At 58.5% G+C, this 27,367-nt stretch overlaps 1 protein-coding gene across 1 annotated transcript in view; it reads right to left on the bottom strand.

Annotated features, from left to right (window-relative positions):
* Window positions 1–1,647: 1,647 nt before the first annotated feature.
* Window positions 1,648–27,367, bottom strand: part of MYH9 (myosin heavy chain 9) — a 90,718-nt gene continuing 64,998 nt past the window's right edge. Inside the window, exons 16-41 of the mRNA XM_080811686.1 lie at window positions 25,003–25,196; window positions 24,605–24,726; window positions 23,791–23,860; window positions 21,974–22,134; window positions 20,760–20,868; window positions 19,636–19,767; window positions 19,044–19,250; window positions 18,468–18,605; window positions 17,110–17,233; window positions 15,093–15,264; window positions 14,075–14,287; window positions 13,602–13,746; window positions 12,203–12,409; window positions 11,918–12,022; window positions 11,609–11,761; window positions 10,364–10,612; window positions 9,094–9,306; window positions 8,736–8,948; window positions 8,327–8,488; window positions 6,818–6,946; window positions 5,767–5,855; window positions 5,553–5,676; window positions 5,035–5,243; window positions 4,361–4,469; window positions 4,055–4,227; window positions 1,648–3,216 (exon numbers count right to left, since the gene is read on the bottom strand). Of these exons, the coding sequence (XP_080667812.1) occupies window positions 3,099–3,216; window positions 4,055–4,227; window positions 4,361–4,469; window positions 5,035–5,243; window positions 5,553–5,676; window positions 5,767–5,855; window positions 6,818–6,946; window positions 8,327–8,488; window positions 8,736–8,948; window positions 9,094–9,306; window positions 10,364–10,612; window positions 11,609–11,761; window positions 11,918–12,022; window positions 12,203–12,409; window positions 13,602–13,746; window positions 14,075–14,287; window positions 15,093–15,264; window positions 17,110–17,233; window positions 18,468–18,605; window positions 19,044–19,250; window positions 19,636–19,767; window positions 20,760–20,868; window positions 21,974–22,134; window positions 23,791–23,860; window positions 24,605–24,726; window positions 25,003–25,196 (4,040 nt within the window). The 3' untranslated portion in view covers window positions 1,648–3,098. The remainder of the gene's footprint in view (window positions 3,217–4,054; window positions 4,228–4,360; window positions 4,470–5,034; window positions 5,244–5,552; window positions 5,677–5,766; window positions 5,856–6,817; window positions 6,947–8,326; window positions 8,489–8,735; window positions 8,949–9,093; window positions 9,307–10,363; window positions 10,613–11,608; window positions 11,762–11,917; window positions 12,023–12,202; window positions 12,410–13,601; window positions 13,747–14,074; window positions 14,288–15,092; window positions 15,265–17,109; window positions 17,234–18,467; window positions 18,606–19,043; window positions 19,251–19,635; window positions 19,768–20,759; window positions 20,869–21,973; window positions 22,135–23,790; window positions 23,861–24,604; window positions 24,727–25,002; window positions 25,197–27,367) is intronic.

Genomic DNA, 27,367 nt, shown 5'->3' with positions numbered 1-27,367 from the left:
TGCCTATACAAATAGTCCTTTCCTTTCTGTGGCTGAATGACAGGCTCTAAAGAGAGGCAGGACCTTGGGGGCTCCTCCCAGCCTCCCACTGTGCCAGGGTCCCCTCCAGAGCCCCAGACGTGGGGGTTTCACCTCCAGGAAACAGCTTTTCCACATCACATTGCTTTTCTGCATGAAGAGACCTACCTGATCATGGCTTCTTAACCTCTGCCCTGTTCTTTGGCTGACTACTCCCTCCCTGATCCCTTCCAAAACATACGCTGTGAACTTCTTTCCCTCTCGGCCTGGTGGGTGGGTCAGGCAACCCTGGGACTGCCCATCCCTTGTGGGGATGGTGGGTCCCCGGTCGGAATTTCCCCTGCACAAAGGGCAGAGTCGAGTCACGGAGCTGAAGGCAAAGGACGGATATTTGCAGAGTACTGCAGTGGACTGAATGGTGGTCCCTAAAAGACACACCCATGACCTCATCTCTGCACCCCATAACTGACCTTATGCAGAAAGGCCCTATGTCTTTGCAAATCCTCTAAGTTAAAGATCTTGCGATCATCACAGAATATCTGGCTGGGCCCTAATTCCAATGACTAGGGTCTTAACGAGAGACACCCAGAGGAGAGACAGCAGGGAGTTGAGGGGAGAAGGCCACGTGAAGGCAGAGGGAGAGATCAGAGGGAAGCCTGGAGCCGTCACAGCTGGAGAAGAGGAGTTCTCCCCCGGATCCTCTAAAAAAGGTGGAAGCGCCCAGAGTCCTCTGGTGCCGGCACCTGACTACCCCCAGCCCTCATTTGCGGCTTCGTCTCTGGGGCCCGGTGAGCACACCTGCACCTGTGCAGAGGCTGAAGGAGTGGGCGGATGGAAGCCCACTGCTTTCTGTAGCAGACAAGCCGGCCCCACAGTGGTCCCGAGACCCTGGCAGTGCACAGGTGGGCTGCTTGGGTCCACGCCGTAGCCCTTCTCTAAGGAATGCCTTTCCCTCTCCTCCCTCTTGCTGCTGCAGGGACCCCCTGTCTTCCTTGTCCTTGTAGGGCAGGTGCCCAGCAAGGGGCCGGATTCCCCTCTGCCTTTGTTAAAAGAACCAATGAAAGAACAAAAGTTTAGCGGCCTCCTGCCCCAATACCCACAGGCCCCACCACCCACTCCCTTGGTCCTACTTATGTACAACTCGAGATGACCTCCCGAGGGCAGGCTTTGTCTAACTAAGGACGTTCCTAAGTCAGCACCTAGATTTGGGTCCCTAAACCCCAGTCAAGCGCACAGTGGGTATTCAGTAACTGAAGTAAATGGGAAGTTTTAAAAGACCCTCTCAGCATCCTTGCCCCTGGTCCAGTCTCCCTTTCTAGCTTACCTTTCCTACATGACTGCCACTCCTCACCCCAGTCTGTGCCTCAGCCATGCTGCACTACGGGAAACTTTTGAAGATGCACAAAGGCTCAGTCAGTTAAGCGTTTGCCTTTGGCTCAGGTCCTGATCCCAGCATCCTAGGATCAAGTCCTTGCATCCAGTTCCCTGCTCTCCCTCCCCCTCCTCTTGTGCTCTTTCCCCATCTCTCAAATAAAGAAATAAAATATTAAAAAAAAGAAGATGCACAAAGTGGGTGCCGTCCCGTCCAGGCAACCCGCTCGGGCAGACAGACACCAGCAGACACACGGCTCGTAGCACGGTACTCTTTATTGTGACGCTCAGTGGAAAACATCTGTAAACCAGCTTATTGTAGTGGTGACAGCTGTAACACATGCTAAGGCACTTTCATTATATAAAAAAGGGGTGGGGCTGGGAGCTCCATTCACTCCTTTGTGACAGCAACTGGGACCTGAATTCAGAGCTTTTTAGGCATACGTAGCTTTCATATATCTTCATGATTTGTTGCGTTTTCTTCAAAAGAGAAAAAAAAAGATGCCTTCTTTGCCATAAGTAAGTCTAAATGCAGCATATACAAAACAGTTAGGAATACAGGTAAATTCAGCAACCAGTGTAGACCAGTGTAGGACAAGCTACTCTCTTCTAAACATGGTTTCAAAGGAAAGGCAGTGATAAAGACTTGGAATTTTATCATTTATTGTAAGGAGGAGGAGAAGAAACCTTTTTTTTTTTTTTCCTTTCAAACACATCCATGCAGATGGCAGATCTTTAAACCATACTGAGTCGACGATGCAGATTATGTACCTTGGGCCCCAGTCCTGGAGTAGGTACAAGGTTGTGTGGGAGGGCCGCTGGCCCTTCACAAGGCTCTGGCTGTCAGACCTGGGACAAGTCCCTTAACCATTAAATATATTTGGTCCCCAAGAATGTTGGGAAACGCCCCCGATGGCCTTCCCAGCATGGCCCCGAGGCCCTGTTTGCTAGGCCCAGCAGCCCCCTGGTGGCAGGGGCCAGCTGCCCTCCACAAAGGAGGGAAGGGGGTCATCATTGCACTTGAGACACTCTGAAACAGGAAGGGGACCACTGTGGCGCTGCCCAGAGCGCGTGGGGAGGAACGGCTCCTTCCTTGCACCCCGCATTCTGTGCCCTGCACAGAGGGGGCGGCCCTAGGCCTGCCCTTACCCAATCACCCAGGGCCCACGGGAGTGCGGGGCCAACGGGGCAGAGGTCGTGAGGTCGCCGTGTGTGATTGCCAACAGCAAAGGAGGAGGGGGAGCTGGTGGCAGAGGTGGGGGAAGGTGACAACTCTTCTGGGGTGCTGGGCTATCAAAACTTCTTAGTCTGAAGAAAAATAGATTTGTAGAAAACTCTCTTTGCCCATCCCCAGTGGCCTGCCCTCCTTGTCTTGTGCTATGCGGCAAGGGTGGGCCGAGATCCTGCTGGTCACTCAGTTCCCAGGCCAGGGGCCCAAGACTCTGACTCTTTGGTATCGGGTGTTGGGGGTGGGAGGGGAGCAGAAGCGGACTGCAGCGGAGGAAGCCAAACGCCCTCAGAAAGGCCTGGGGGCCGGGCGGGGAGGCGCAGGCTTGAGGTCTCCTGGCCTGGTGGGACTGGGTGGGGAGGTCACGGTCACGGCAGTCCCCAGAAAGTGGAGGAGGGTGCTGCGGGAGGGGGAGGGCTGGAAAGGGGAGGCGGAGTCATCTGGCGGTCTGTCCATCCCTTCCAGGCAGCAGGAGGAGAGATTACTCGGCAGCTTTGGCCTCAGCCCCATCCGCCTTGCCATCCACCTCCTCGTCGGAGCAGTCGCCAGCACCTTTCCGGGCCATCCGGCGGGGCACGACAAACGGCAGGTCCCCTCGCCTGGGGACAGAGGCACAGGGTCAGCAGGGCCGGCCAGGTGGGCAAGTACAGCTGGCACCCCTCCAAGCCATCTTTAGATGGACACCAGGCCCCAGCGTCCTGGGCAGTGGGGGGAAGAAGCGGGGAGCCTGGAGAAACACGGGCTCCCACTTCATTCCAAAACACCAGTGAGAAGCCGTGGGGAAGCCGGGGCTGACTCGAGAGAGAAAGGCCCAGCAGCAGACGCGGTCACCCCCGCGAGGCAGATACCAGCCTGCACACCGACGCTCAAACGACCTACGAGCGGGGGAGTCGGAGACACCGTGACCGCACGCGGTACGAGATACCGACGCCTTCTCCGGACGCCTTCTCCGCATCACGCGCACAACGCTATTAGCTACGGGCTGGAAGGCGGGCTCCTGTCGCCTTCAGGCCGAAGGGACAGAAGCAGCGAGAATCCCGGGGAAAAGAGCCTCTGCCTGCCCCGCCGGCTCCCCCTCCAGCGGCAACGCTCCCCGATGCGCACAGCCGCTCCTCCCCGTGGGCACAGAGGCCGTGAAGGCCGCGGGGCCGCCTCAGCCGGCAGCGACCAGGCCCCCAGCGCGTGCCGGGCCGGCCGGGCCCCCGCGAGCGGCCGCCAGTGCCCCACAGCCAGCCTGGAGCCCCTCTGGGCCGGCCTGGTTCCGCGGGCAGAGTTTTTCCCAGAGACCGGGCACAGGGCTCTCCCGGGAGCCTGGGGAGCGGCGCGGGCGGAGGCGGCGCAGCACCCGACATAGGTGCGGCTTCTGGGAGCTTCGTCTGAAACGAGCTTTCCAGCGCCCGGAGCCCGGGGAGGGGAGGCCGCGGCCACGGGGCTCACCTGAGCTTGTTCTTGAGGGTGCTGACCTCGCGGTTCATGGCATCCGCGGTCTCAGTGGCGTCCTCCAGCTCACGCTGCAGCTTCCGGCGGGAGGCGTTGGCCCGCTGGGCCTCCTCCTCAGCCTCCTCCAGCTGCCGCTTGAGCTGCTTCAGGCGGGCCGACGCCTTGTCGGCCTGTGGAGACGCGAAGTCTCGGTCAGGCGCCCCGGCCCGAGAGGCCCACCAGGTCCCGCGGCCCCGTGCACGCGCTCGAACGCAAGCACACGCTCCCGTGCACTCGCGCGCACGCACACGCATGCGCACACACCTGGTCCTTGAACTGCTCGGCGTTCCTCCGCTCGTCATCGACCTGCAGCAGCACATCCTTCAGCTTCTTCTCGGCCCGACGCACCTGTTTGCAGGCCGCCTGGCGCTCCCTGCGGGGCAGAGACTCGGCGGCTCAGGGATCCCGGCTCAGAGGGTCCGGCCACACCACACCGGCTGGACGACCTGTCCCCGCGCCTCATGGGCATGTCCCCCAAGGGGAAGCCCCCAGGCGGAGGCCGGCCATCTCCACCCAACACCCATGACGTGCCTGGTCTCCTGCTGGGGAGGCACGGCGACGACCCCATTTCACAGAGGAGGAACCGGGCTCCGGGAGGGAGGGGACTCAACCCAAAGAGCAGGTAAGTAGCAAGGAAAGGGGAAACTGAGATTTGCAACCCAGTGTGACCTGCCCATTACCTCCAACGACACCCCAGTCTTGCTGAGCCTACAGACTAGCTGCCCAAGCGGGCAGCAACCGCCACCTCTGCCTGATTCAGCCCCAAGAGACAATGTCCAAAGACCCAACTCTAGAGGAGGGCCCATGGGCTCCTATGAAAACTCTGAGAAGCCCCAGCGGAAGGGATGAGAGGCCGTCAGGAAGGGGACAACAGCCTCCGCCTCGGGCAGGAACAAAGGGGCCTGCGGGCTGTGGCAGGCGATGGGAAGGACACCTACTTGGTCTCGTTGTCCAGCTGCTCCTCCAGCTGTGCGATCTTGGCCTCCAGGGCGGTGATGGAAGCCTTGTACTTGGACTTGACAGTGCCCTCCATCTCCTGCAGCTTGACCTTGAGCTCCTTGTTCTGGCGCTCCAGCTGCTGTCGCACATTCTCATTCTTCTGGGCGTGACTGCGCTCGAGGTTCAGGTCGGTGTTGATCTGGTCGATCTGTGGGAAGGAGGGCTGGTGACCCCGGGAAGGCTGGGGCGGGGGGGGCACCCTGGGGCAGAAGCGGGGCAATGGTTCCTCAAGAGCCCCAGAAAACACTAGGCCCTTGGACCCCAAGCTCACAAGCTCTGGGCGCTCCTAGAAAAGGGAGCTCCCCCACAGCCAGGGTGCAGAGAACGAAACCAAGGGGGACCTTCACAGGTGCCAGGACACCTGTCTGAAGCCCAGCAAGCCCTAGGCTCCTGCCAGCATGGTCTGGGAGGAGCAGAGCCTGGTGCAGTTAAACGCCCGTTGTCCTGGTCCCCCCACCTGCAGGTTCGCCTTCTTCAGCCGGTCGTTCACCAGCTCCGTGTTGCCCTGCTCCTCCTCCAGCTCTTCCTCCAGCTGGGCGATGCGGGCCTCCAAGCGCCGCTTCTCCTCCAGTGCCAGGGCTCTGGGTGAGAACAGGGAGCAGTGAGACAGGGCCTGTCCCAGAGGATGGGCACCACCTGCCCTCAGCTCATCATGCCATGCCATGGCTCACCCTTTGCCGCTGCTGTTGGCAATCTCGTCGGCCAGCTCATCCCGCTCCTGCTGGGCCTGGCGCTTGGCACGCTCGGCGGCTGCCAATTCCTGCCATGAGAATGTGGACTGTGACTGTCTGGGACGCCCTGAAGTCCCTTAAACCCCCTCTCCAATTCCTGGAACTCGCAGCACCATGCTCCCTGAACCCCTGGCCCTTCCTCTCAAACCGCCTCCCAGGTCTGCCTCCTCCACGAAGCCCTTCCTCACGAGCCCCTCTGGCTGACAGGGCTGATTCCTTCCTCTGAGACCATGACTTACGTACCGCATTTGCAAAGCCCCTCTCTCTAAGTGTTAGAGCCAAGTCAGACTGGGGAGGTAGAGATAAATAAAAAAGTGTCCTGTGCTAAGGGGATGTTGGTTGCTCTGCGTTCTAGGGAGACCAGAAGTCGGGAGGACGAGGACGGGAGTTAGGGTGAGAGCACAGAGTCTGAAAGCCAGTTGGGTAAGGTGATCCCAAGAGAGAGCCACACGACCTCAGAGGGAGGACTAGCCCCAGGCCCAGGCTCAAGGGCACAGCCATGAGGACAGTGTGGACGAGGACATGCCCAGACACCCAGCCCCACTAGGAGCACCAGGTGGCCCATTAACCTCACGCTGAAAATGACCGCCTAGAGCAGAGGGAAGGCTCTCACGATATACCTCCCGTGTGACAGACAAGGCAGCAAGGGGGACACGCGGTGCCAGAGCATTTGGGAAAGCACCCTCCCCTCGCCAGGCATAAACACTCAGCAGGAGGTGGGGAGTAACACAAAGCCTCATTTCATGCATGGGAGCTGGCCCCAAATGGTGACAGTTTAACTCACACACATTTTAATCACACCAGGAAGCCCGGCTACTTAATGAACCCCTGCAGGGAATTCTTTCACAAAGCCAAAACCACCCCCAACCCAGTTCTGAAGTCGGCCTGGTTGGCTGCCAACTGCGCCACTGGGCGGCCCAGGCTGGCTGGGCAGAGGCCGTAGGCTGCCCCCTGCTGGTGACCCCGAGTGCCCTCCTGGGGCCAGGCCCACCTCCTGCAGCTGGATCATCTCGGCCTCCATGCTCTTCAGCTTCTTCTCGTTCTCCTTGGCCTGAGCCAGGATCTCCTCGCGTGACGCACGTGTGTCCTCCAGTTCCCGCATGTAGTCCTTCATCTGGGCCTGAGGTGGGCAGGAGAAGCTTAGTACCCCCACCACAGCCACCACCCCAACCTGAGAACCTTGGGCTGTTTTCAGCCTGCTGCCACATGTAACCAACTTAACAGTAAAGGGCAAAATAATAAGGACACGGATCTTCTTAATCCTTGTCGTTTTCACGTATTTTTGAGCATCAGGTTTTACAAAGCACACCTTCGGCGGTGTCAGTCACCGGCTACCCATCAGACCGAGCTTCGATCTGAGCTACACTTTCTACAATGTCCTTTGACCCAAATGTGGCGCTCCAAGGCCACTCCCTGGGACACCAGCTCCTCTGGGTCCACGCCCACATGCCAGGTCAGCCCCCACTATGGGGAAAAAACACATTTCCTTTGTTCTCCTGTGATTGGTTCTAACTCTAAAGATCTTAGTCAAATAGGTTGGTTTTTTTTTTTTCCCCTTCTGCAGATAAATCCTAAACTGGGACTCCTCAGGCCAGATGGTAACAGGTACAACTGCCTTACGACCGCACCAACAGACCCAAAACTTTTTCTTTCTGTGGCTGGGTTTCGGTGTGCCACTTGGCTTCTCAGAGCTGTTTTTTAAAATGTGTTATCTTTGGGGTGCCTGGGTGGCTCAGTCGGTTGAGCATCTCCCTTCAGCCCAGACCATGATCCCAGTATCCTGGGATCGAGTCCAGCATCAGGCTCTCTGCTCAGCGGGGAATCTGCTTGTCGCTCTGCCTCTGCTCCTCCTCCCACTAGTGCTCTCTAATATACAAAATCTTTTGATAAATAAAGAGAACAGAATGAAATTTGTTATCTTTCACGTATCCTGACGAGCACAGAGTATTGTACAGACATACCGATGAATAACTGTGTCATACACCTGAAACTAATATAACACTGTATGCTAATGACATTGAAGTTATTAAATCTTAATAATATTAAATTTTAATAATAAAAAGCATATAAATAAACAAAATGTATGATCTTTAATTATTGGTGAAGTGAGAATTTCCCAAGTGCGCGTTCTGTGCTGTGGGCTGCACGTGGGGTTCTATGCTCAGCTTGGAAGCTTCAATCACTGCCCACTAAGGCTGTATCGGGTTGGGACCTGGGCCATGACCCCGGGCCATGTCTGGTTTACTCTGGAATCTACCGCCAAGTACTACGTCCCTGTGTCACTGTTTCTAGGTTTCCGTGCATTTCCTTGCTTAATGCACACACAGTCAACGATCTTACTGCAAGCTGCTTTCTGTTCCAGGGCTGAGGATACCCTGGTCCGGCGTGGAGAGGGGAGGGTGGTGTCCCTCGGCACTCGTCAGCCACCGACCAGTGCCCGGTCCCCGCCTGAGCCCAGAGCCGCGGGTTCACCCACGCCCCGCACAGCCTGTGGCCTCACCTGCAGTTTGCGCAGCTGCTTGATGGCCTCATCTCGGTTCTTGTTGGCTGAGTCGATGTGGGCCTCCAGGTCTTTCAGGTCCATCTCCAGCTTCTTCCGAGCAGCCACCGCCATCGAGCGCTGCTTCTTCTCATCCTCCAGTTCTGCCTCCATCTCCCGCACCTGGGGGACAGGCCGACGGCTCGGACGGCGGCATCCACACCCAGACCCTGCCCCGCTCTGAGCCCGGCTGGGCTGCACGGGGCCTCCGGGGTCCCACGAAGAGGACCCACCATCAAAGGAAGGGTCCCTGACCCCGGAGATGGGCAACTAGAACCTGAAGGAGTGGAGGAGGAGCCCGACACAACCCAGGGAGAGAAAGAAAGAAGCCTGCCAGAAACGGGGGTGAGCGTGGGGGGGCCGTCCACACCTGTCTGACCAGCTGCTTCTTCTTCTCCTCACTCTGCTCGTCACGGCCCTGCAGGTCCCGCTCGAACTGGGCCTTCATGGCCTGCAGGTTGACCTCCAGCCGCAGCTTGGCGTCCTCTGTGGCCTGCAGCTCGTCCTCCAGCTCCTCCAGCTGCGTCTTCATCTCCTCCACCTGCTGCTCCAGGGCCCGCTTGGACTTCTCCAGCTCGTGGACCTGACCCCCGCCGAGGGAACCCGAGTCAGGAGCTGAGGGATGAGGTCCCCAACGTCCCCAGCCTTGGTGTCCGCTCAGCCCCTAGTCCCTGGGGCTGTCCCCACGCCGGTCTCTCCTGAGTACCAGCTGCCGACCCCGTACTCACGCTCTTGCCGACGTCGTCCTTGGAGCTCATGAGGTCCTCCATCTCCGTGCGGAACTGCTTATTGAGCCGCTCCAGCTCCGCCTTCTGCTCCGTGGCCTCCTCCAGGGCCCGGGCCAGCGACAGCGCCTTGGTCTCCTTCTCCCGGGCCTCTGCCTCGGCCCGGTCACGCTCCTCTGCATACTTGGCCGAGATGGTCTTCTCCTCAGCCAGGAGCTGGGGGAGAGGTGGTCACCATGAGCCTCCAGCCCTCGGGTGAGCAAAGCACCTGCACCCATACTCCTTGGGGACTGAGGGTCCTAGGTGCTGGTCTAAGGGGAGGGGACCAGGCTGTCGCCCGGGGTACCTGGCAGGCCCCAAGCGTGGCACATGCCATCCAGCATGTCCTTGTAACCAGATTAGGACAGAGATCACCCCTGCCAGCACCCTGTGAGGCAGGTTTTCATCATTTAATAATCAGCGCCCCTTCCCTGAGAACGCACACAGGATATTACTCCCTCAGAACTAGGAAAAGCCCTGTTTTCCTGAACAACCAGTTGCTGTTTTCCTTAAAAACCATGTCCCATCTGGCTGCTTAGAGGCCCAGTCACCACCTGTGGCGCTCGTCCAGGATGCCCGTTTACGTTCAAGTTCTCAGGTGTCCGCTCTCCATGCAGGCCCACCCGCGGCCAGACCTCATTGCCCCATCTCCCCAAACCCTCTGCCCTGATACCTCTTTATTCCCCAGGCCCATTTCTTAATCAGCCAGAAAATGAATGTTCTGGACTTCTCCAGACCTTGCTGTGGAAGCAGGGGCGCAACGGGGGACAGCAGCGAGGAGAGGAGCACGGCGGGATCCCGTGCACCTCCACCCCCAGCAACATGCATGGGGCTGCACTTGGCCAGTTCTCCTGAACTGTCCTACCCCACTGTCTGGGTCTCTCTGTAAGCTGCCTCAGAGCTTTTGGAATGAGGCAGAGGTAGGATGCGTCAATAAAAATCCTACATCACAGGGATGTCATTAGGACATGTGCCATCTTGACCTTAGGGTTGTGAGTTCAAGGCCCATGTTGAGAATAAAGAAAAAAAAAGTCTATGTAAAAGTACAACTGGTTCATTATAGACAATCTGAAAGATGTCAGACATGGAAAAGGGGAAGAGCACCCTGCTGCAAGGGGGAGGCCTGCATGCCTGCCCTGCTGCCCTCCCCAGCAAGGTGTGAGGTGACCCCAGCCTCGACGCCCCATGGATGTGCCTGACGGGACAGGCACGGGGGCAGCCTGGCCGCACCCACCTGGTCGAACTTCTTCTGCTTCTTTTCCAGGTTGGAGGCCGTCTGGCGCTGGTGGTCCAGGTCCACAAGCAGATCGTCCAGCTCCTGCTGCAGCCGCGTCTTTGTCTTCTCCAGCTTGTCGTAGGCGGCCACCTTTTCCTCGTAGCGCTGGCCCAGCCCCTCCAGGTCCTTCTGGAGCTTCCTCTTGGCTTCCTCCGCCGTCTCCAGGCACCCCACGCCATCCTCCATCTTTTTCTTCATGTCCGTCACCTGGGCAGGGGCACAGAGTTAGGCAGACAGCCCAGGTCCAGGGCAGGGGCAGCCAGCTCGCACCCCATGAGCAGAGGCCCAGTCACGGACACGCCCCTCTTCAGCTGGAATGAGAGAAACGAGGTTTCTGCCGAGGGCATCTGCCTAGTGCGTGCAGCCCCGGGGCGGCCTCTCGGTCGAGATGTACACCAAGCCTCTTGCTTTCCATCGACATGTATCATCCTCCTCCATCAGTCTCTTGCCAGGAACAGAATCTACCACAGACAGGAGATCTACGGGAATCTGTCCTGCAGCACCCTTCGCACCCAGAGACAGAGCTGCCACACCAGCCACCAGTTACTCCCACCCAGACTGGAGCATGGACTACACCCCTCTCCCCAGGAGGCAGTACAGATCTCCTGGCCTGGCCGCTGAGTCCTACACGAGATGTAGAACGCGACTCTTAATCTATTTCTGGTTACAGACCCTCTGACAGTCTAGAAAAAGACTGTGGCCTCCTTAAAATGGTGTTTTAATGAGCGTAAGATGCTAAGATCAGCAAGTACACCAATACAGAAAAACACAGTTGCTGGGTACTTCTTTACACCGTGACACAGTGTCCACGTGCTCCCTTGTCAGCATGTCCGGCACGAGCTCCCGAAGCGACGGGAGCACCATGATACCCCAAAGCTCGCCACGGCTCAGACACAGCGATCTGTGGTTTCCGTCACACCTCACGTACTGCTGCTGCCTGGCTCACAGCCTACGTGCGTGATCAAACACAACGCCGATGTCAGCCCGACTAGTGGAAACACAGACGGGACGTCTCCTCCATCCACGTTTACAGACTCCTGAATTCCACCTGGGATGGGACCCTGGCTAGCAGCTCTGGCTGGCAAGGACAGGAGCTCCCTGAGGGAGGGCGCCGGGCCAGACTCCGCCCAGCCTGCAGACTCCCTCCCAGCTCCCGAGTCCCCCGGGGGTTTCGGGGCACCCAGCAGGGGGGCGATACCGAACCTGGGCGTGGAGGGTGGCGATCTGCTTCTCCAGGTTCCGCTTGGCTTCCTCCTCCTCTTCCAGCTGCTCCCTGAAGGAGTTCTTCTCATCCTCCATCTGCTTCAGCTTGGTGCTCAGGCTCAACTTCTGCCGGTTCTCCTCCTGGAGCAGCTCCTACACCGAGACACGTGGAGCACCGGGGCTCAGGGCCAGAGCCTCGCGGGCCCCACACCCTCCACGGGAGGGAGGAGGGGCAGAAGGACCCAGAGACCCTGTGGATACGGGGGAGGACAGGTCATCGGAGGAGCTGGGCCCTGCTGCCATCTTTACCTGTGTGTCCTGCAACTGGGACTCCAGGGCGGAGAAGTCCTTGGTGAGCTTGCTGGACTTGCTGTCAGACTGGGTGAGAAGCCCCGTCACGTTGTCCAGCTCAACCTGCACAGGGACGGGAGGGACAAGGCCCGTGACTGCTTTGGCCCCACCTCAGCCGTCAGGCCAACCCAAAGGCCTCGCTGAAAGGGGGCTGGTGGGGAGGAGCCCTGGAGATCCAGGCCAAGACCGAGTCACGGCGGCAGGCATCCCCGACCAGGGCCCGGGACGCAGCGGAGGCCTTACCTGCAGCTTGGTGACCTTGTCGGCCAGCTCCGTGCGCACGCGCTCGCCCTCGGTGAGCTTCACCTGCAGCTCCTGCAGCTGCGCCTCGGCCTTCTTGCGCTTGTGCTCAGAGTCCCCTTTGCCCTGCAGCAGCACCTTCACCTCGTTGGCCAGCTCCCCTCGCTCGTTCTCCAGCGTCTGCTTCGCCTTCTCCAGGTTGGCTTTCACCTGCGGGGATGCAAGCCACGAGGTGGGAAGGGGCAGCGGGGCCCTGGCAGGAGCCAGGAGAGAGGAGTCTGCTCTCTCGGCAGCAACGCCGGCGGGCCAGCCTGGGGGACACGTGCTGCCGAGAGCCTCAGGCCAGACGCTCGGGCCTGACCCGCACTCCTCACTTGGCCGGACGGGACATGCGGCCCGTGTCCTCAGCTTGGCAACAGTCCCCGCCCAGCTCAAGCATAAGGGTCTATCATCACAAGATACTAAGGCTTTAGCAGTATCAGAACACCAAGAGAAATAATAGCTGCTCAGTCAGGCTTCCAATAAAGCCTCTGTGAAATCTGATGTTCTGAGTGATGACGTGATGAGCTTCCAGAATATATACGAGTGGCGTGTACAGAATCCACTCGATAGTCCCATTCTGCTCTCCACTGAGCTGGTCACAGGGTCAGACATGTGTCAGGGGGCCGCACACGTAACGGGGTATGTTGGGAAAGGAAAAGCTGAAGGGTAAGGTAAGGCTTCCACCAGAAGGGGCCCGGATGGACAAGGCACGCCTCTGAGAATATTGTATAGGCCATCACGTACAGGCCGTCACGTGGAAGAAACTTTGACCTCTCGGGCTGCCACCCAGAGTGGCTGCATGCTAGGGGCCACAGCAGGCAGAACATGGTCTTGGGGAACCGCCTGGCCCAGCCACCTGCCTGAGACCAGCAGCATTACTATCCCAAGGCTTCCCACCAAGACTCCAGCTGACCACATGGGGGTACTCCAGAGAAAACCCTGGGGCCCTCTGACACTCGGCACCAGGCCACTCCAGTTCCTGGAGGCTGTCTGGTTTGGTGGGACCTGAACAAAACACTAAAAACAGTCATTCTTGAACAACTTGCTGAGTCTTTATTATTCACTTGTTCATGTGCTTTTACCTGTCATCAACTCCAACAGTCAGGGATTTGCGTGAGACAGACCTATCCTTATCCTCCTCTACAGATGGGGAAACTGAGGCACAGAGGCAGCGACTGGCCCAAATCACACAGCTGCTTAGGGCTGAAGCCTGGACTTCGACCCAGGCAGTTGGTACTGGAAGCTGCTCTGCTCTGCAGGCCTGGCCCAGGGTGGCAGCCCACCTCCAGGAGGACTCTCCCCCGCCAGCAGCCCAGTGCCGCCCACAGTCGCGGAGCCCGTCCCAGGGAAGCCCACGCACCCGCTTCGTCTGCTCTAGCTGCTCGGCCAGCTCCTCCACGGCCTGCGAGTGCTTCTGCCTCATCTCCTGGATCTGGGCCTCGTGGGTCTTGGCCTCCTCCTCAAGGGTCTTCTTCAGGATGTTCACTTCCTGTTCACGTTTGGACCTGCAAAGAAGCACCCTCAGGATGGAGGCCAGGCCTGGGCGTGCTGCCACCCTGGGCTCTTCTCCCCCGGCTGCAGAGAGGCCAGCAAGGGGCAATGGCCGCCCCAGCCTTGCTGCCCAGCCATGCTCCCTTCCCGGCCATGCATCCTCCACCCCAGGCTCGCAGACCCTCTCTGGGGAGGATTCGGGCCTCACCCGAACTCCACAGCAGCTTCCTCAACAGGCCTCCACTCTGCTCTAACCCAGGGAAGAGCTGCTAAGGGGGCCTTACCCTCCCTGCCCCCCCACTCCCATCCTCAGTGACTTGGCCCCTCGGCTGCACGACGCACCTGAGCTCCTGCTGGGCAGCCGTGGAGTCCAGAGTGTCCTCCAACTCCGTTTTCAGAGCCTCCAGCTCCTCCCCAAGGTCCCGCTTCTGCTTCTCAGCTTTATTTCTAGAAGCTCGCTCTGATTCCAGGTCCTCCTGGAGCTCAGAAATCTGGGATTCCAGCTCGCGAATCTTCTTTAGGGCCATATTCTTCTGGGTGGCTTCCTCCTCCACTCTGCCGAAGAGACCAACAACATCAGAAGGTTCTTTCCGCCTCACGGAGCAGAGCGTGCAGAAAAGGCTTTGGAGAGGAGCAGCCAAAGCTGCTTCTGGAAGTCGTCACCATAGCCCTCAGGCGCTCCTCTCCACAGCAACAGTATCTGAAGCTTCCAGAAGATTTAAGAGCAAAACCACTCTGAGAACTGAAACCTCGTAGAAGAATCGCTTCATTTTCCAAACTGAAATTCAGTGCTTGAAACGTAAAAATTAGTAAATAAGTAAATGTTAAGTGAAAATTAAAGGAAATGAAACACTGCCTGCAGTCCACCGTTAAAGCAACTAAGGAAAACTACGAAGGTACAGTACATACTCTGGGGGTGAGAATTACACCAGTGCAGGCTCATTAATTGCAATAAATGTGCCGCCCTGGCTGCGAAGTGACAGTGGGCAGGGCCGCGTGGGGGGAGGTGTGGGGCTGTTGGGGAACTCTGTGCACCTTCTGCTCAGTTTTCTTGTGACACTATAACTGCTCTAAAACAAAGTTTTGGGTTTTTTGTCTTTGTTTTTAAAGCAGGCCTGTAGCCAGAAAGTTTAAAAATGAGAGAAAGGAAAGGCCTAGGGCACTGGGTAACATGGTGGATGACTTCTGGGGGACTACAAAGGGACAGTGATGAAGTAGCCGCACGCATGCCGTAACGGGACAGGACCTGTCTTGTTGCGCGACAGCTCCAAGAGGACAGCAGCAGCTCGCACGGCAGCAGGTGCCAGCAGGGGGTGCTGGCCCTGCCATGGGCCGACTGTGGCCAAACTGTGGCCCTCACCTGGCCAGGGCGGCCTGTAGCTCCTCCTCTTTCTTGGCCAGTTGCATCTTGAGCTCGGCGATCTGGGCCTGCAGCTCAGCGATCTGGTCACTGAGGTCAGTGGAATCCCCCTCTAGCTTCCGACGAGTCTTCTCCAGCTCCTGACGCTGCTTCTCCTCTCTTCGGAGGCGTTCTGAGGAACAAGCCGGGGGACACCAACAGAGCCCTCAGTGCCCACAGATTTTTTTCCACCTTTTTCTATTTTTACAAAAAATACTGAGTTTTTGTTATAAAACATATGTGAGTCCTAAAAGATCACAGTAAGCAGACACTTGTACCCAAGGCTTGGATGAAGGAAAGAACATCCACTGAGCTGCCACGTCCGGTGTCACCCCAAACTCTGCTGACCTGCCCCGCCAGGGACCTACGTTCCCCTGCAAGTTGTGCTCACAGCTCCTTTGTTTTCCTTTAAGGTTGTACCAGGTCTGCCTCCCTAAAATACAGGCTTCATTTTTCAAGAACTTAAATTGTGTAAGGGAACGTCCTGTATGAATTCTATACAGTCATTATAGGGGATCAGGGTCCAATGTATGGCCTTATGATTCCCACTAGGACATCACTCAGGTAACCCCTTAACCTTTCTGTGCATCATCTGAACAAGGATAATGAGACCACCTGACTCACAAGGTTGTGAGACTCATGGGCACTGGTATCCACAAGCACTCACAACAGCTCCTAGCCCAGAGTCTGCTCAGTAAGGGTCAGCGACTTATTCCTTGACTTGCCTTTGTCACTCAAGAGTTAAGACCTTGAAAATGAGCAAGTTAAGGGTCAGTGCAACTGATCTCCGTGGACCAATCTGGTGAACGTCCGGACCCCAGCTATCCCCATGCCACAACTGATGGGCATTCCGGTCGCATTCACCGTGTGCCCTCAGGAACACTGCTGCCGTGTGCGCTGGCCCGGAAGCCCCAGGGCGTGTGGCCAAGAGTGCTGGGTTGGTTGTAGACACATGAAGCTTCAAAGCCACCAGGCAGCACGAGACTGTTCAAGGCCACTACCAGTTCCTGCTCCCACCAGCCGTGTGTGTTCGGACTGTCCACGTCTCTGTTAACACTCGCCGGTGTCAAACCTGAGACCCCCTCTGTGTCTGCCCGCCCAGTGGCTCTGCCCTCCTAGACCTGGATGAGGGAGGGAGTCCCTGGGCAGAGACCCCCTCCAGAACCTTGCTTCCCCTTGCCGGCCTGACTCACCTCATCCCCTACAAACATGAAGGGGGCAGGAGGGACTAGGAAAACCCTCCTGGTGCTCAGTCTGGACAGTCTGGGCCCTACGCGTCTAGTGCCCTGGGCACGCAGGGCTGCCCCGAGTCTCTGCTGATGGAGCGGTGGTTTTTGGCGTGAGCTCGGAGTCTCCACAGTGATCTCCTCTCCCCGTCCCTTCACTATCTACACGTCTCAAAAGACAGAGACCTGTGTTTACCCCGTCGTCCTCCCACAAGACAGGGAGACGAAGGCACAACTGGTCACCTGCCCTGAGCCAAGCAATGGCCTCTCGTGGCATCTGTCCAGCCCAGCCCCGCATGGTGTGCCTGTACATATGATTTAGTGTGGTCCCTGTGGATGCCCATTCACTGCGCCCCCTTGGAGGGAAGAGAAACTGAAGCCCACGGAGATTACGGGAGAGCTGCAAGGTGACACAGCGGGTAAGCAGCAAAGCTGGGGTCAGACTTAGGACCTCTCAGGAAGTCAATCTTGTGCAACTCAGGGCACACAACAGGAGAGAAATGCCGAAGTGTTCCGAGAGCCCCTCACGTGGGGGAACATCCGTCCCCAGTCCAGCCAGTGCCCAGAGGCCCAGACTCCCACAGGGACCAGAGCTGTCCCTGAGGTTTTCAGGGCAGTCGTTAGGGGCTGCAACTATGAGCCTGCCTGCACGCAGTAAACACGAGACCAGTCCAGTGCTCCTGCTCCCGGCAGCGAGGCCCAGATGGAGCCCGCAGCGGGGGCACCTCAGTCCCTGCCCGCTGCCCTCTTACCCTCCAGGTCGGTGATCATCGCCTCGTGCTTGTTCTTCAGCTTGGCGAGGCTCTTCGATTTCTCCTCCTCTTCCATGAGGTTGGTGGTAAACTCGGCTATTCTGTCTTCCAGAAGCTTCTTCTCCTGAGGGGTGAGGTAGGTCAGAGAGTAAAGTTAGTTGAGCATAGAACATTTCAGCACTCTTCAAAGTATAACTTGCCCCGAAATTTTGGACTGAACCAAGGGGAGGACTCAAATGCTTGATTCACTAGGATTTTCTAGATCAAAGGGTAATCCTGAAAGGTCACCAGCTGGCACCTGGGCAGCACAGGTGGTTAAGTGACGGATTCTTGATTTCGGCTCAGGTCATGATTTGAGGTCCTGAAATCAAGCCCCAGGTCAGGCTCTACGATCAGCAGGGAGTCTGCCGGAGATGCTCTCCCTCTGCCCCTCATGGTCTCTCTCAGATAAATAAATCTTATAAAGAAGAAAAGTCACTGGCAGCCCTCAATCAGCTGGGTGGGTTTCCTTAGGGTCTATAAATGGGGGTGCCTAAGGCCTTCCTGGACCTGCGTCACCCTTTGGGGTCAGGTAAGAAAGGCACACAGGTGGCAGCCAGAATTGTGAAGGGGCTTCAGACACAATGACTCTACCACTCTGTGCCCGGCCCCTGCCCACTGCGTGGGCTGTGACCTCCGCCTTTCTCATGCCCCCAAAGCACCCCGGCTACTCCCCCCACCTTCTGCCGCGTGGCTACCACTGGAGTCCTAATCTTAGCAAGTCCCCAACCAGGCTGACCTCTCAGGCCCGGTACTAACTGAACACCAGCCCCCCAGCCCAGGTGTCGGAGCCTCGTGTCACAGAGTCCACGGGCTGGCGTCTTGCCACGTCCACCCCGGCCCCACACTTGGGCTTGGGGGCGGCCTTCTGACCCTTTCAACTGACTCGACTGTGGGCTTTATCTGCTCACTGGATGGGACTCCAATGGGGACCCGACTTGGCTCTAAGAGAAACAGCCACTACACTGCGGACAGCTGGTGGAGGGCACCCACGCCTCCACACTGAGACACCGCAGTGCCTGAAGCCCCTCCGGGGACAGATGGCTCAGCTACAAGTCTCGCATCTTGAAAGCTAACAGAAAGCTTTACCGAGAAGATATGCCAAACCTTGCCCTTGGGCCCCACTCAGTGAGAAACACCCCACTGAGTAGGACGCTGGCACGCAGAGGCCACAGACATGCAGGAGGGGCCGTGACCGCCAGACACTGTGGCTGCAGGAGAGGGAGGGAGGCAGGTGCACCCGGATCCCGGAGCCTAGCCTGCGCCCAGACGCAAGCCCCACCTCTGCCCCCCGTGTGGCTGGGCTCCCCGGGCCTCACCTTGGCCAGCTTGCAGTTCTGGTCTTCCATGATGATCTGGTCTTCCTCCAGCTTCTTCAGCTTGGCCTCGGTGGTCACCTTCTCCAGCTGCAGCTTCTGGCGGGCGCTCTCCTCCTCCTCCAACTGTTCCTCCAGTTCCTACCGAGGGGCCGGGGAGACTGTGAGGAGGTAGCAGACCACACGGACCCGCCCAATCCCCACTAGCAGGCTTCCATCTTCACAACTAGGGTACACCGACAAGGGAGCCCGGCCCAACAGTGTGCTCGCTGCTTCTGAGGTGCCTCCCCGAGCCAGCTGCCCACCAGCAGCATGAGCCAAAGGCAGAGCCAATCGCCCTGGCTCCTTGGGCGGACCGCAGTGAGGACTGAGGGTATGAAATCATACCGCCTGGGATCCCCCGTGTCTGACGCCCGTGAGGATTCCCTGCCTGCGGAGAGGAGCTCTCCAAAGAGCGGCCTCCCACAGGCCCGGCGACTGCGGCCTCCTCTCTGCCTCCCAGGGCACTGCGCCCCATCCCCTCCACCCTGTGTCCTGCGGCCAGCACTACGTCTTCTTGGGAGGAGGAAGGGGGCTGACCTGGATGTTCTGCTGCATCTTCTTCTTCTCGGCCTGCAGGTGCTGGCAGCGCTCCTCCTCCTCCTCCACCCTGGCCTCCAGGTCATGGCAGATCTCTTCGAGCTCCTGCTTCTTGGCAGTCAGGCGGGCCCGGAGCTCCTCGGCCTCGGCACACAGCTCCGTTTCTGCCTGGAGCTGCTCCTGCAACTGCAGCTTCTCCGCCATGAGCTGCAAAGAGCATGGGGTCCACGTGAGCCCAGGCAGCTCGGAGGTCCTGGCGCTCAGGCTTCCTCGCCCACTAGAACAGTTCCCGTTGAGGCTGCCGAGGCTCCCAGGCACTTCCCAAACATCGTGTTCCAGATCCTTCGCCACTACTCCGTGAGCCATGCACCACCATCCCCGGGAAACAGACTCAGAGAGGTTTACCCAACACTCAGGAGCTCTCTGTCCCACCAGGCGCCTCCCTACATCACAGAACCCCCAGTGGGGTCTGTTTACAGGAACAGCAAAACCTCTGCGGCAACTCCCAACACGCCCCGCCTCCTGCTGACCAGCAGGTGGCAGCACTGGGAGCGGCTGCCCCAACAACCGGCCAGAGCTTGCAGACACCTACCTGGGACTGGAGGGTCTCCATCTCTGTGAGCCTGTTCTCCGCGGCCAGCTGCTTCTCCCGGACCTTCACCAGCTCCTCCTCCTTGGCCATCATCTCCTCCTCCTGCCGGCTCACCTGCAGCAGCGGCTTGACCTGGGAGAGATGGAGGCAGAGGCGCTTGGCTAAGGATGCCTATTCAGGCTCTCACCTGCAGAGGAGCAGGCTCGAGGGGCAAGCTCCCTAGAGGGATGGCCAAACGGACCCACTGCCGGAGGGAGGTACCAACACAGGCCATCTTCCTGGAGATGGATTCAGTGCTGGATGCCTGGGGCCTCCGACCCCGCTAAGTACAGGTCAGGGAAACCACCCGTGTGTGCACAAAGATGTGGACAGCGTGTTCACAGGGTGAAAAACTAGGAAGGAGAGAAACACACACAACGGGGAAAGTGGCCAGATAAAACAAGACGTGTCTCCAGGGAACAAGACGCTGACTTTTAAAAAATGATGCTCATGAATGAATCCTAAATGGCAAACACACAACACAAGCCTGGTTACACAAGTCAGAGCTCAGCTAGGTAAGACTGCGTATGGTTTGCAGAGCAGAGACTTAAAGAGTAAAAAAGACAGCAGGAATAAACATGCAAACGTCTGCCCGGCACAGACACTGGCTCGGGGCTGAAGGGATCACGTGTGAACGTTTGTCTGCTTCTCTACGCTGTGTCAGTCTAACTTTTCACAACACCCACAAATTATCTATTACAATCGAAAACAGCCTGAACTATGTTCCTGATGAAGAGATTTTGGGGGAGGGGGGGAGGCTAGGGAGGGGAAGGCCTGTCCAGCTGGGAGCAGGTTCTGACCCACGGCCCTGTGGCTGCTTGGGAGGACAGCGCCCCCAGCACACACGGCCCCAGCACCCAGGCCGTCCACGCTGCACATGTGCCACAGCGCACATGCTCCAGACCCCGCAGGGCAGGACCAGCCCAGGCTCATGCCAGCAGGCGGGGCGGGGGGGGGGGGGCGGCAGGCCAGGGCTACGAGCCACTCCCTGGGCCCCAAGTCCTGCACAGAGGCCAGCAGGAGGCGACAGAGGCCCGCAGAGCGCTGGCGGGGGCAGTGGCGAGGAAAGCCCATGGGGAACCCACCTTAGTGAAGAGCCGCCACCACTGCCAGTTCCGCAGCTTGAGGTAAGCGGCACAGTTCCTCTGCAGGACCTTCATGGCCGTCAGCTGCTGCTGCCGCTTGGCAAAGGCCCTGGGGAGAGGGATCCCGTCAGGGCAGGAGACCACACGGCTCCAGCAGACGGGGGAGCCAACCCTTCCCCACCTGAGATGCCTCAAGGCACAAGTGCAGGGAAGGAGCCTGGCCTTGGGGGTAAGTCCTGTGGCTGAGCCCACAGAAGGTGACAAGGACCCAGGTCACCAAGCCTTTGTCCATCACCAAGGGACAAATACGTTCACGGGGTGAAAGTCCCTTGTGGCTAACTAGTTCTGTGTCCAGCGGGGCTGCTGGTCATTCAGTAGACAGACTGCAGCTTCCCAGCCCCCTGCCACCCTCCAGTGGGGTCGTTTGGTGGAAAATAAAAGCTGATGGGGACGCCTGGGTGGCTCAGTTGGTTAAGCGGCTGCCTTCGGCTCAGGTCATGATCCCAGCGTCTTGGGATCGAGTCCCACATCAGGCTCCTTGCTTGGCGGGGAAGCCTGCTTCTCCCTCTGCCTCTGCCTGCCATTCCGCCTGCCTGTGCTCACTCTTTCGCTCTCTCGCTCTCTCTCACAAATAAATAAATAAAATCTTTAAAAAAAAAAAAAAGAAAGAAAGAAAGAAAAAGTAACAGTTGATGTCCTGCAAAGGGGGGCTTAACGTGTCAACTTGGGGGGCTCTGGGATACATGAGGGCTCCGTTTGTCTGAACACCACAAAGCTATGTTCTGTCCCCCAGGGCTCCCAGCTTACACTGAAACACACACCCACAAGCACAGACACAGGGGTTCGGAAGCCCAGTGTGCAGCTGCCACAGCCACTGTCCCGCAGCAGGTGAGCCCTACTCCCCGAGGAGAAGCTCCAGACTGGAGGACGGTCTCCTGTACTGGGAGCACAAGGGACTCGGGACAGCCACCCTCTGGACATCATCCCCACAAGGGACACGGTGAGGAATACTGCTAAGCACAACTTTGGGGCAGGCAAATCAGGCCCAGAGCCGCCCCTTCCCAGCCGGTCACTTTAAACCTCAGGCATAAATCCAGAAAGCAGGGGGCACAGAGCTCTAGCCCTGGCCGGCATCCGTGCCCCTGTGCGGCAGGAAAGCCGGGAAGCCGGAGCACGGGCAGGCCGGGTGGAGGCAGGCCCCTCCGAGAACTCACTTCCTGGCCAGGTAGCCCCTGCAGCAGGCCTGGAAGCCGATGATGACGTCCGTGATCTTCAGGTCCCGCTCCTCCTCCAGGTGGGCCAGCACGCCGGCCCGGAAGAAGACCTTGCTCTGGCCAATGCGGTACAGATTGCTGTCCAGCTCCAAGGCTTTGATCTAGAGGGGAGCAGAGCAGGCCGTTCACCACGTGCCACCACGGGGCCCTCAGAGCAACGCTGGAGCCAGCAGGCCGTCCCAGCGGGGCTTTCCACCAGTGGCCGCTTCTCTGCTGGACAGCCTGTCCCCCGGAGCCAGAGAAAGTGGGGCTCAGAGGATGCCGGGAAGAGGGGCAGGTGGCTTCCTGCACAGGGCAGGGTGACGCACCAGACAGCGGAAAAACACAGAACCTTGACATCAAAGGGACCAAAAGGTCCTTCCGCCTCCCGCCTCCGTGCACTGCCACCACGGGCTACCAGTGCCCAGCCGGGCCACCCTTGAACCAGAGGTGGCTGAGCGGCATCATCACCATCTCCAAGACCAGGACACACCCTGGACCAAACACTAATTAGAGGACCTGGGGCTTTAACCTCTAGGAGCCCATGCTTCCTCAGCTGGAAAATGGAAACAATACTTTCTTTAATTAGGACAAGAGTGAAGAAATAAAGCAAATAATAGTGCCTCATCCCCAGCACGGCTGTGAGATCTTAACAGGAGAGCTGAGTTCAATACAGGGCCACACGTGCTGCGGACAGAGCAGAATGAATGCCCGTTACCATCACTGAGTGGTCTGGGTATAGTACAGGGCTCTCTTGTTAACCCACCGAGGCAAGGGTCTATCTGTCTGCCTGTCTGCCTGGGAGACAAGGACTGAGAATACAATCTGAAAATGGCAGAGCTTGGGATGGGAGAAGTAGGATCCTAACTAGCTTTTGGGGGGGGGGGGCAAATGGCCCCAATTGTCCCGGAGAGGCCCTGGGAGGAGCAGGGAAGGACACTGCGGGTGGAGCCACCACAGGAATCTTCCCTCCCTGCCCCACCCCTAGCATGGAAAGCCTGGACAAAGGCTGGCCCACGCGCCCTCCCCGGCAGGCCCCAGGTCCCACCAGCTGGTGGCGCTGCACAGCAGGGAGCGTTCTCCCTCCCGTCCCCTCTCCCTATCACCTAATGCTGAGCTTCCCACAGAGGTGTCTACCTCCTCCTTCCCTCTTCTGACAACTCCCACCCCATTCTCTCTCCTCTTTGGAAAGAACGAAGAGGAAAGACAACAGGAGGCAGGGGCAGCCCACCCTGGACGCCTGAAGAACAACACAACACCAATACAGTAGGACACAGAACAGAGGGCATCCAGCCCCAGCTCCGCCACTGAGTCCCCAGGGTGCACAGCAGGCACTGCTCGGGGGGCTGAGAGGAAATGTCCAGAAGCACGCACTGCGGAGGCTTGTAGCCGTGCCCCGGGCCGGCTGCCTTGCTGGGGGGCTTCCCTTGCCACCCATGCTGGTGTGACGATCCGAGGAGACACGAGCAAGAAAGCACGAGACTGGGCCCCAAAGGAAGGGACCGGCTCCCACCAGAGTCACGGTCACGGTCACGGCAGTGACCGCAGCATTAGTCTCCACATTGCCCAGTCCCGCACGCCATCCCTGACCATCCCAGGGCCAACAGGGCCACCAAGAGGCCCCGGCAGAATCAGGACTGCGTCAGCACAGGACAACAAAGTGCAGCTGTCATCCAGTGAAAAGGGCCGGGTCCAGGCTCGCAGGCACAGGCCATGCACATGCACACCCACCCCACCCCGCCGCCCCAGCAGGAAGCAGAGACAGCAGCTCTACTCACCATGAGCACACAGGCCTGTTTCCCGTCCATGAAGCCCTTTGGAATGGAATTCGGTGTGAGGATCTCGTATCTGAGGAAGAAGAAGCCCAGTCAGTCCACCCCTCAATTGGACTCCACGTGGCCTGGGAAGCACGGGAGGGAGGACCATCCCTACAGGACAGCACACATGGGGACTCCCTTCACGAGTCTCCCAAGGAAGGAAGACATTCGGCAAATGCCACCCTGCTCTTTCCTTAGGCTGAGTGACACAGACAGCCTTCAGGTGTTCCAGAAACTCACAATGAGCTATTTCGGTCACTCGAGGGCAAGCTTTAGGTTGGGCTCACCAACTGCCAATGGCCCAGGGTCCACATCTGTCCCCCTTCCCCCGGGGTGCGGCAGGGGCCTTTAACAAGTGGGACAATCCCAGAAACAGAGAGGGCCGCATCGGGCCAGCAACTGGCACCGAGCATAGTCATTAGGCACACAGGACCGTGTCATCGATGTCCCGCTCTGCGCACACAGCAGGAAGCCACAGTGCTCTGAGACCTCCACTTCCACAAAGTTCCCTGAACACCCCCGTCTTTGGCTCACTCCTCTTTAATTTCTCCTGCAAGATCCCTGGGCAGTAGTGAGCAGTGCCAGGACCCCCCGTCACGAGCAGTGACAGCCAGCAAGGTAACAAGACGGGGAGACCCCTTGTCATACAGAGGGTGGCACAGAGAAGGAACGGGAGGAGCCGACCAGACCCCAGCTCCACAGGAATGAGGCAACCAACCGCTCCCTCGCCCACGTGGCCCGCCGCGGGAAGGACAGGCTCCCGGCTCTGGCTCACCGTTGCCGGAACTCCTGGAAGACCACCCTGTTGGGGAAGCCCTGGCGGCAGATCCGGATGCCCTCCAGGACCCCGTTGCAGCGCAGCTGGTCCAGCACCAAGTGGGGATCCAGCTTGCCAGCCTGGAAGAGACAGACACGGGTGGTCTCGCGTCAGCGCCTGGCGTCAATGGAAGGAGGCAGGGCAGGCTCCTCTGGAGTCCGGGGGTGGGGGGGATAGTGGAGGTAAATGCCCCCGGGGGTGGGAGTCCCAGAAGCCCGAAGACCGCAACTGTAGCCCATGTGCTCAGGGAGCCTTGTGCCGAGCCGCACAGGGCCTTCGCCGGGGCTCTCAGTGTGGGGTGGGAGGCAGGGGGAGCACTTCTGCTCAGGGGGACAGATGGGGCCAGGCACCCGCACCTTCTTCTCATGGTTGGGGATGATGCAGCGGACGAAATTGGGGTTGGTGTTCCTCAGCGTGGCCATCAGCTTGGCCAGCTGCTCCTTGTAGAGCTGACCCACGGTCCGGAACATGCCCTTCCGTGTCTTGAAGGCCCCGGGCAGCGCCGTCTCCGACATGCCGGCCACCTGGTCCAGGCCGATGATGCGGTCCACTGCAGAGACCACCCAAAAAAAGCACATGAGTGCCCAGTGGTCCTAGTGCGGGGGTGGAGGGACAGGAAAGAGACAGACAGACAGACACCCGGACAGAAGGAGAAGCTACAGAAGAACAAGACCGTGTCTACTTAGAATCTACACAGAGGGCAAAGGTCAACTCCAAACGTTCAGCAAACTTGACTTTGTGCACAGGAGGCAGGAAAGGGTTTGGAGAGCCTGCAAAGCCACTGCGGGGGGCGGTCCACGGGCTAACCCCACAACCCCCCATTCACATCACCCATCTTCAGCCCACCGTGCAAGCTCCTGCTCCCAGAGAGATGTAACAGGGCCGCAACCGGATGTCAGGACAGCGAGCCTGGCCACTTCACTGGGCGGGCTCTAGGGAGGTGTTAAAACTTGACCTGCAGGACCCTGCAGTTCCACATCCCATTAACAACGACATAACAAAAGAGCCGTACCCTGAAATCACACTGACCTCTCCTAAGGGCACAGGCTGGGAGTTAGAAAGTGGGAGCTGCCAGGTTACCTGCCATGGTTCTTAGGACTCTGGAGGATCCCCTCACTGTCTGGGGGCCTCCCGTGCAGAGCCCCCTAAACTGGGGACCTAGGGCACCTGGGTGGCTCAGCCGGTTAAGCGTCTGCCTTCAGCTCGGGTCATGATCCCAGGGCTCCCCTCTGCCTGCTACCACTCCTGCCTGTGCTCTCTCTCACTCTGATGAATAAATAAAATCTTTAATAGTAACTATAAATAAATAAGTAAGATAGGTAGGTAGGTAGGTAGGTAGGTTAGGGGCCCAGAGCAGCACGTGGTGTCAGGAGCTGAGAGGTCCCAAGGAGTCTGCAGACCCCTGCCCGCTCTTGTGTCTTGCAGGGTCTCCTAGCTCATGGTCTTTATCATCTCACACGCCCTCCTGGGACACTGCCCTTGGCTGGCACTGAGGCACAGGCCCAGAGCAATGAAGGAACCACGTCCTCCACAGTGAAAGGAAACGAACAAGCAAATCCAACCAAAGCGGCTGGTGACCAGAGGTCCACTTTAAGCAAGAGCCAACTTTAAGTTTGAAGCCTTCTGCTCCTGGATATAAAAGCTAAGGACTCCTGGGGCACGTGGGTAGCTCAGTGGGTTAAGCCTCTGCCTTTGGATCAGGTCATGATCCCAGCGTCCTGGGATCGAGCCCCACATCGGGCTCTCTGCTCAGCAGGGAGCCTGCCCCCCCCCGCCCCCGCCTGCCTCTCTGCCTACTTGTGATCTCTGTCAAATAAATAAATAAAATCTTTAAAAAAAAAAAGAAAGAAAGAAAGCTGAGGACTCTGAGACAAAGTCTGTTTCCTACCCCTCTGTGGCCAGAGCTCTAGGATTTCTCTGAAGACTGCAGCAGGGCCAAGGACAGACCCACAAACCGGTCCATCAAAGCGGGAGGCATTCTGGACCTCGCGCACCCAGGGCCCACCTCACTAGCTACCAAAGGCTTCCTGGGAGTGGGAGGCTTGTGAAGGCCACTTAGGGTGCTCAGAAGAAGGGTGAATGTGCCCCCACGGAAACCGGCCATTTCAGGGGAGCATGTCCTGCCCCCTGGAGGCGGGGCCCAGGAGGAGCAGGCCCTTGCCAAGAGCGCTGAACTAAAGCACAGAGGCTCTACGCGTGCGCACACACACACACAGCAGGACACGCAACTCCTGAACCTCATGCTGAGACGCCCACAGCCATCCAAGCAGCAAGACAGCACCCTCTTTGGAGGGGGGGCAGCTCTTAAGAAGAATATGGATTTTTATGCTGGTTTTTCCCCCTTTCCAAGATCGAGGTGGACAGCCTGCCCGCAAGTCGGGGGCAGAGCGGGGACAGGGGCAGTCAGGCAGGAAGAGCCAAGGGGCAAGAACACTCAGCAGAAGCGTGTCGCACCGCACACGAGGGTCAGCCCCCCGGGGGGCAGTCACCTGGTTCTAGGTGGAGAAGGGGAAAGCGCTGATAGAAATAGGCCCTCTGAGTGCTCTGTAGTTCTGCAACAGAGAGGTTAAAGCAAAACCAGGCAGAGGGAGAGGAGGAGCCGACAGAAGCAAGAAAGAAGAACTCCAGAGCCACCGGCCTGCCACGGAGAGGTGGAACCCCAGAAGGGTGCGTGATGGGGGACCCGCGTGCAGGGGATCTGGGCCGCGGTGGCACTCCCTC

The sequence above is a fragment of the Martes martes genome, assembly GCF_963455335.1.
Source record: "Martes martes genome assembly, chromosome: 8".
NCBI classification, from domain to species: Eukaryota; Metazoa; Chordata; class Mammalia; order Carnivora; family Mustelidae; genus Martes; species Martes martes.
The sequence above is the reverse complement of the archived record's forward strand: the minus strand, read 5'-3'. Positions and strand labels throughout refer to the sequence as shown.